Source organism: Octopus bimaculoides, chromosome 9 (assembly GCF_001194135.2).
Source record: "Octopus bimaculoides isolate UCB-OBI-ISO-001 chromosome 9, ASM119413v2, whole genome shotgun sequence".
Taxonomy (NCBI): Eukaryota; Metazoa; Mollusca; class Cephalopoda; order Octopoda; family Octopodidae; genus Octopus; species Octopus bimaculoides.
In genome coordinates this window covers 84,947,866-84,956,558 of record NC_068989.1, presented here as the reverse complement: position 1 = coordinate 84,956,558, position 8,693 = coordinate 84,947,866, and the positions used below count along the sequence as shown (strand labels likewise).

The following is an 8,693-nucleotide window of genomic DNA, read 5'->3' as shown; positions in this document are numbered from 1 at the left end:
ATACTACACTTTTACAATTTTTGATATCTTGGCATCTGAAGCAGCTGGAGATACGATAGTTTGACCAAAAGAACTGGCTATTTGCAAGCAAAAATAAATATCGAAAATAATACATTTGGCCGACGACAGCTTAACATGATATCAACAAGATATATATACATACATACACACTCAGATGACAGCAAGAAAGAAATGACGTATATATTACACACACTTATACATACAGACAGTGACAGATGGCCTTAAAGGCATTGTGTAAGAAAGAAACAAAGAGAGAAAGAGAGTGAAGGACATAATGAGAATTGTTGTTTTTTTTTTTTTCCAACAGTCTTTTACTCGTGTTAAATTCTAACTAAAATATCAACAATAGTTTTATTAAAACATGTCATTGCTGTGATGTTGTTGCACCAACCTTGCATAACAACAACAAACATGCACTGAACACTTGCAACTCTTCATCACATTTGCATGCAAATACAAAGTGTGCGCATTAATGCACTAGTACATAGATCCATAGATGCTTGGGTGCGTATAAATATATATACATGTTTACTCAAATGTATGCAAATGTGTGTGCCTGCATGTATGCTTACATATGCACATGTAAGCATATGTGTGTTTATGTCGACAGAAATATGCCTATGCTTATATATTCATATGTAAGCGCATGTGTGCATGTATGTTTACAGATGTAGGCGAACACATGCATATGTACTCGTGTGGATGTTTACATATGTATGCATATGCTTACAGATGTTCATGTACTCATGAATATGCATGACTACATACTCATGAATATGCATGAGTATGTACATGCACTTTCATGTAGGTATATATGCATGTGTATGTGCATATGTATGCAAAAGTTTGTGCATGAAATGACCACTGGAGAAGTATGGCAATCTTTTAAAAGGTTTTTTTTCTGTCCAGCCTAAATAACAATAAAAAAAGTAATAAAAAAATTGAAGACTTCCTAAAACGAAGTTTTGGTTATTTATCCAAATTGGCCATCTTTTCTTGGACATTCTTGGCCAAATATTCCTTGTAAGAGAAAATGTCTTTGTCCCATTTTGTTATTGTCTGGTTCTGACACACCCAAATTTCCTGGGCGACCTACAAATACAGAGAAACAATAAAACAAATAGAATTCAGTTAAATCAATAAAAAAACTTATTAAATTCACTGGGTAGGGTCCAATTCCCCTCCCTCACCGGCCGCTGGACAGGGTCTCTTTCCCTCACCAACCGCTGGACAGGGTCCCTTTCCCTCACCAACCACTGGACAGGGTCCCTTTCCCTCACTGACTACTGCGCAAGATTTTTCCAATCCACTACAAACAACCCATAGAAACAAATGTGGATATTGAAATAAGATCGGTCAGTCATGAATAAAAATATATAAAACTGAGAAAGTGAAAGAGTGAGTCTTAACATGAGTGGAGGAATGCATGAGTATTTGAGTGAATGAACAAGTGTTTGAATGTGTAAATGATTATATGTTTGCATGAATGAGTGATTGTATGATTGAGTGAGTAAACATGCTCGACTGAGTAAATGAATGTTATAGCAGATAGGACTCCACCAGAGTCATCCTAGGATAAAATGATGATGTTAAACCAAGCATTAGATTGAGCTACCATGTAAGGACAGGCAGGCTCCACTCAGCGAACTTTACTTTCGAGACTTTGGTCAACAAGTAGCAGATAGAGAACTGTGCAATGTGATAACATCCAAAACCAGACTTTTATCATGTGAACTTTTTTTTATCCACAGAGCCATATCAGCATCCATGACCGAATGAGTAGATTTGAGGAAATACGTTTAGATGAACAAGCAATTGAGTGCATGTGCTTTTGAATGAGTGAAGGTATGTGGGAGTGAGAGTATGTGTATTATAGAGCGGTGACTTACCTGAGAAATGAGTCTGAAATCGTGACTCACAAGAACCATTCCGCCGTCAAAGTCATTAATGGCTTCTGCGAGGGCATCAATAGTTTCAATATCTAAATGATTGGTAGGTTCGTCTAACAGGAGCATATGAGGACTTTGCCAAGCCAACCAGGCAAAGATAACGCGACATCTTTGACCATCAGAGAGATTCTTTATTGGACAAACCTTCAAACACAAACAATAACACCATTTAACCCCTGTAGCATTCAGATTCTTCTATCAAATGTATTATTGATAATTTACATTGTTTTGAATTAACAATGAATTATTTTGTAGTTTCAAGACATCGTTATCTTTAGAATGTCATTGCAGGATAGGTGCGAGAGGCTGGATCTGGCCAGTTAGAACATAAAACAGGTAAAAAGTTTTGGGCTGGATACAGCTGGTTTAACCCTTTAGCATTCAGATTACCCTGTTAAATATAATGCCTATTTATTCATACTGTTTTTAATATCGAACTAAATTCGACGACTGGCACCCATGCCAAGCTCTCCTTCATTGGACACTCAACTCGGCTTGTGAAGACCTGTTGGAGCAAGTGAAAGCGAAATCGTGATGGCACCTGTGGAGCGCTAAGAGCACCGTCCGAGCGTGATCGCTGCCAGAGCAGCTGTCTGGCTTCCGTGCCAGTGGCACGTAAATAGCACCAGTTGAGTGTGAATGTTACCAACGTCGCCTTACTGGCACATGAAAAATCATTCGATCGAGGTCGTTGCCAGTGCCGCTGGACTGGCTCCTGTGCAGGTGGCACGTAAAACACACCATTTTGAGCGTAGCCGTTGCCAGTACTGCCTGACTGGCCTTCATGCCGGTGGCACATAAAAGCACCCACTACACTCTCGGAGTGGTTGGCATTAGGAAGGACATCCAGCTGTAGAAACTCTGCCAAATCAGATTGGAGCCTGGTGCAGCCTTCTGGTTCACCAGTCCTCAGTCAAATCATCCAACCCATGCTAGCATGGAAGGCGGACGTTAAACGATGATGATACTTACTAATTACAATCACTGATACCAAAGAGATGTCATGCATGTGTAAACATTTCATGTAATTAGTATTGTTTCTCAACACTACATATTAAACTAGTAACGATATAAACTGAGCAAAACAATTTTAGAAGAAGTTAAAGTCAATGCTAATATACTAAAATAAACACTTATAACATCTCAGTAACGTTGCCACCATTGAGGTTAAGGGGGGATGGCAATTATGTTGGAGTTAGTTTATTACTGGTGTTATTTTATCAAACTTGGAGAAATGAAAAGCAATATTGATAAATTCAGGTAATACTACTGTCATTGTTATATGTTTCTCAAGAGAAGTTAAAAAGTTAAGTAAAAAAACCACAAGACAGGGACATTTCAGATGGCCCACTGCACAATAATGTCAAACATTAGCCACATGTGACCTCTGTTTCCTCTGACACCACATGTGACAAGGAGTTTAGGCAGTATTCATCACTAATGAACCGGTCATGTGTTTTGTATGTTGAAGACAGTTGATCTATAAAGGTCCATAGAACAACTCACCTGATTTAGAGAAAGTGAGTAGAGCGTGGAAGGAAAAGAGAGGGAAGCAGGGAAAGTATAGAGGGAGGGAGAGAGAAAGGCAAGCAGAGTATGGAAGCAAAAGAGAGAAGCAAGAGTATTGGGGGGGGGGGAGTTTGGAAGGAAAAAAGAAAAGCAATGAAGGCAAGAGAATATAAAGATCAGAGACTGATTATGTCTGAAGAAGGTCAGAAACGACACTGGTCAGCAGGAGACTAAATTAAGGAACAAGAGGGGACATAAATGGTGGTGATGTGGTGAGAAAGATGGACATACCTGTTGTTGACCTGACAACCCATAACGACCAATTATTTTCCTCATTTCCTCCTTTTCACGAATGTCTGGGTAACACTTCATCATCCAATCCAAAGCGCTCATCTCAAGGTCTAATATTTCTCTTAGATGCTGAACATACGAAAAAAAAAAAGATTCAATAGAACAACTTTAACAAAATGAATAACTGATGGCTCATCATGCTAGCTGACCAGCCAGAGAATATTTTATTTTTATCTCCTGGGTGAGAGATGGGCTGAATCCTGAAAGTACTGCTATACCAGGCCAACCCGTGGCAAAGACAGAGCAAGCCCTTAACTCTTCACCTCATTCTAAAAATCAATTTAATATCAATGGTCCCAGATAGGGACCATATCAGATATTAAGCTGATAAGAACAGATACTACACTTTGATCTTAGCCAAAAGGCCGAGAAGCTGACCAACCAGGGAATATTACAGCCACACTGAAGGCAGTGAGCTGGCAGAACTATCAGCATCATCATCATCATTTAACATTTGTTTTCCATGCTGGCATGGGTTGGACAATTTGACAGGAACTGACCAGCTGAAGGCCTGTTCAGGCTCCATGTCTGTTTTGGCATGGTTTCTACAGCTGGATGCCCTTCCTAATGCCAACCACTTTACAGAGTATACTGGATGCTTTTACACAGCACTGGCACAGATGCTTTTTATGTGCCCACAAGATTAGGGATGCTCAGCTGAAGAGGGATACAAGGGACAGGCCTGTATGCAAGGGCAACCACGCAGCATTTCATCAGTCTTTACGTTCTGAGTTGAAATTCCACCCAGCTCAACTTTGCCTTCTTCCTTTCGGGGTCAATAAAATGGGTACCAGTTGAACACTGCAACTGATGTAATCAGTTACCCCTTAACCCTTAATAGCTGGCCTTGTGCCAAAATTTGAAAACAATATTACAGCCTCACTGTCACAGCAAACCAATAAACCAATCAACTTGCTGACCAACCATAGGACATGATTATTAATTCAAGACAAAGAAACCTTCGTTTGTTTCTTTAACAAAACAGTTTTTTTAAGGTAGACACAAAATGGCAGTTGACATTCTCCTTTCAATACCAACGGACATATTGGAGCAACTATCAAACGTGTTCTTACCAAGATATCATCATTAAAAGACCCAACCAGCAATTCTCAAACATACGAAAATAAACTGCTTGTTTACCTGGTGATAACGACCAATCTTTAAGTGGGAATGGCGCCGAATCAATCCCTCACTTGGTACAAGCTGGAGAAAAATGAGAAAGCAAATAAGAGTTATTCAGAAACAAAGTTTACATGAACAAATTATACAAGACTGATTTAGTTGGTTCGTTCCTCCAATGGAACTGTTACTGCCACTTGGTGGCACAATTTATAAGACTCATTATTTTGTTATTCTGATAGACAGCATTATACCATGTGTAAAGATCATCATCTTGAAATCTAACCTCAGCAACTACATTCCACTCTCTTGCACAGACCAAACTACATTGATATATACGAGACTGATCATAATATTACACAAGTATCCTGAGTAAATCTAACAGAACAATTTAAATAGATATATATTTATAAAGGGAAAGTATGATAAACACAAGAGGCAGTTTATATCATTTGTGCCCTACGTACGTTTCACCATTATGGTAATATGCATCCTCTGCAGTGGATGCTGATCCATAACAATTCTTCAGGGAACACTTTATTGCATTGTTTTTACACAGATCAAATATTTAAAGTTGGACAGATGGCAAGACTTCTTATATGTACGTTGAAAGGGAAATAAATATACATCAAAAGAGAGAGAGAGAGAGAGATATAAAGAGAAAAAAAAGCAAGAGAAATACTTATAAGAAACCAACTTACCTCACCACATAACAGTTTTAACAACGTTGATTTCCCAGCTCCGTTCGGTCCGACCAAGGCAACTCTGGTGTCAAGATCAATACCAAAATCCAAATTTTTATAGATAAAAGGCTGCAAACAGACAAATTATGAGATACAGTTAGAAGTTCAAAGACAGGTGAGCACTAAATACAAAGCTACCGAAAAAGATGTATATGGCAACAGAACATATCTAATTTCTCACCGACTTACAGTTTCGCTGTTGTTGCCCAGTGAAAATTTAGCCACTGATTAGATAAAAGGATTGTTTGAAGGTCATACACCCACAGGAGTCTTCAAATTACATGGCTTACTGCATGCACTGAACCAGTTTAAAAGGATTCAATTCCACAACAACCCAATATCCCCTAACATTTATTAACACATGCCTTTTAGTTCTCACGAGTTATTTTGCAATCAGTGATTTCAATGTGAGAAATCAAATTTCATGCGACTTAAAAACCCAAATGACTAAAGTTTCATCTATTAAGTTTGCTTGTTGTTTATATAAAAATATGCAAGATAAAACGAAAGATAGGAGAAGGGTCAATAGTCAGGGCGAAAGAGATTAAAAGATGGAGAATAACCCTTTGCACTTCTGGAAGTTGCCCATAATCTTTGAATTGAAAATCCACACAGTCCAGAAAAATAATGAGAGAACACACACAATAAATCCACCAAAGCTAAACTTTGCAGGTGGAAAGTAAAGAAATGTGTGAAGGGACATAACTCACCTTATCTGGTGCATAGCGGAAGTAGACATGTTGCACCATGACAATAGGAGGTGGCAAAGTGCCACACGATGGAAAAAAGAACGCCAATGTCTGAAAGAAAAGAAAAGGTAGAAGGTTCAAATCTAAGACAAGGTAGAATTTCAGCTTTTATAATACATCTTTCTCTCCTCCATGAAGTGGAGAGTGAAGTCACTACATTTTCATCAAAAGACCATTCTAATTTTCTGTTAACATTGGTAAAAGACAACTGATGACACCAAACTGCTCTCAAACCAACAGTCACAAAATTAAATCCAACTACAAACACATAAGATTCAAGACGCTACCCATTATTAATTTTTCCTCAAATGTAATTATCCCAATTAAAGCCGAAAGATTTCCCAGGCCAGGTTATTTTCCATTAACCCTTCTATTAAAAAATTAAGTCTCATGGCTATTCCAGTAATGATGTTAAATATCAACCAAAAACTAGAATTGGTATTTTCTAAAAGTTGCATTGTCTCAGTAAACTTGACATATCTCAATAGAAAACAATTTCAAACATGAAATTCCTCAACAAAAGAGAACAGTATATATAAAACTGCTTTCTGCATTAAAAGGGTTAATAAACCTTAAAATAGAACCAACCACAGCAGTCCTTAGATAAAAGGATTGTCTGAAAGTCCTATACCCACAGGAGTCTTCAAATTACACGGCTTAATTTAAAATATTTTCTACATATTTTCTGGGGCTACCAATAGCAAAACCAAAAATAAAGGATCACAAACTGAAAAAAATTACAGGAAGGATCAAAGACAGGGTGGGTGAAGGGTTCTTGTGTCTCTTGCTGAATGGTAATAAAAAAAAAACTTACTTTATCAGAAATTACTTTTTCTGTTAAACCACTGTCCACCATCTTCTTCAAAGTTTTTTCCTTGCTCTGAGCTTGCCGAGCTAACTTGGCACTGCCATGACCAAAACGGGCTATGTAGTTCTGAAGTGAAGAAAGAAAAAAAAAATAAGGAGAAGTTTAAAGTACTCTCCAATATATGTACAACACTAATACCAGTCTTCTAGATCTACTAACAACACCATCAGTCTTCTGTATGTACCCCCATGCCAGTCTTCAACATGTACCCCAAACACCAATGCAGCAGTCTAGCAAGAACGAAATTAAGAAGCTAATGTGACATACACACCTTCATATGAGCTATCTGGTCTTGTTCCCATTTATATTTCTTCATCTGGTTTTCTTCAACTTCATTCCTTGTCTGTATATAAGCATCAAAATTGCCCTGGAACATAGAAAACAGGGAGTTAGTGCAACTGCTGGAAGGAAGAAAAACATCAACAGTTAAGATGAGCTGAAGATTTAGAAATAAAATCACAAGTTTGTTGTTGTCAGAGAAACCGAGTAAAACAAGGGATAGGTAGAAAACAGAGAAACATTTTAACCCTTTTGATACTAACCTGCTTGAGACTGTCCCAGGGTTTAGGACAAACTTACTGCTTTAAAGTGGTCTAAATTATAGTCTTCTATCAAAATTTTATGCTAATTTTTTCCAGACCCCAGCTTAATAATTAGAAAGTTATTTTACTAAATTCATTATTTTAAAAATTAATTGAAACAAAGGCAGCATATGTTAGCAGGACTCACGAGTTATACAAACACACATTTATTACAGATATAACACTATTTGTTACATACAGTTGAATCCTTTATACCATGGTAGATAAGATACTGTATATTTTGGACAATTAGTATGGCTTTGTTATAATAGCAACATAATCCTTACTTCAGAGTAATCAAGTGCACTCGAGAACGACGATGATGATATATAATATACATGAAACCCCTATTATGTATCAATAGTAATATTAATAATAAAAGACACTTTTGTACATTTGAAATTTCTTCCATCTACATATCCAATGGGTGTAGAATCTAATGTTTAATAATAATTATGAACTTGATGAAATCTTTTGAAAAATAATTTATTCTCTCTCAGACATCATCATCTAACATGTCTTCCATGCTAGCATGGGTTGGATGGTTTGACAGGAGCTGGTAAACCAGAGGACTGCACCAAACTCCACTCTCTACTTTGGCATGGTTTCTATGGCTGGCATCCAGCCATAGAAACCATAGAGTCTGTAATTTTTTTTTTTTCTTTACACGGCACCAGCACTGGTGAGGTCTGCTTTGGCATGGTTTTTAGAGCTGGATGCCCTGTGGATTAATCAATCCAACAGAGTGTGTCCTAACTACTTCTGAACTATTGTATCTCCTCTTGCTGAGTCGTGGTTGGGGG

General features: G+C 37.6%; 1 protein-coding gene and 1 non-coding gene across 2 annotated transcripts in view; both read right to left on the bottom strand.

The window, feature by feature from the left end:
• Positions 1-279: 279 nt before the first annotated feature.
• LOC106878495 (ATP-binding cassette sub-family F member 2) overlaps positions 280-8,693 on the bottom strand; it is a 23,214-nt gene continuing 14,800 nt past the window's right edge. The window contains exons 9-16 of the mRNA XM_014927718.2: positions 7,581-7,676; positions 7,256-7,375; positions 6,403-6,492; positions 5,651-5,761; positions 4,971-5,033; positions 3,771-3,899; positions 1,911-2,114; positions 280-1,113 (exon numbers count right to left, since the gene is read on the bottom strand). Of these exons, the coding sequence (XP_014783204.1) occupies positions 991-1,113; positions 1,911-2,114; positions 3,771-3,899; positions 4,971-5,033; positions 5,651-5,761; positions 6,403-6,492; positions 7,256-7,375; positions 7,581-7,676 (936 nt within the window). The 3' untranslated portion in view covers positions 280-990. The remainder of the gene's footprint in view (positions 1,114-1,910; positions 2,115-3,770; positions 3,900-4,970; positions 5,034-5,650; positions 5,762-6,402; positions 6,493-7,255; positions 7,376-7,580; positions 7,677-8,693) is intronic.
• LOC128248782 (U2 spliceosomal RNA) lies at positions 4,014-4,207 on the bottom strand. The gene has a single exon (XR_008264949.1). It is a non-coding gene; the product is annotated as a U2 spliceosomal RNA (small nuclear RNA).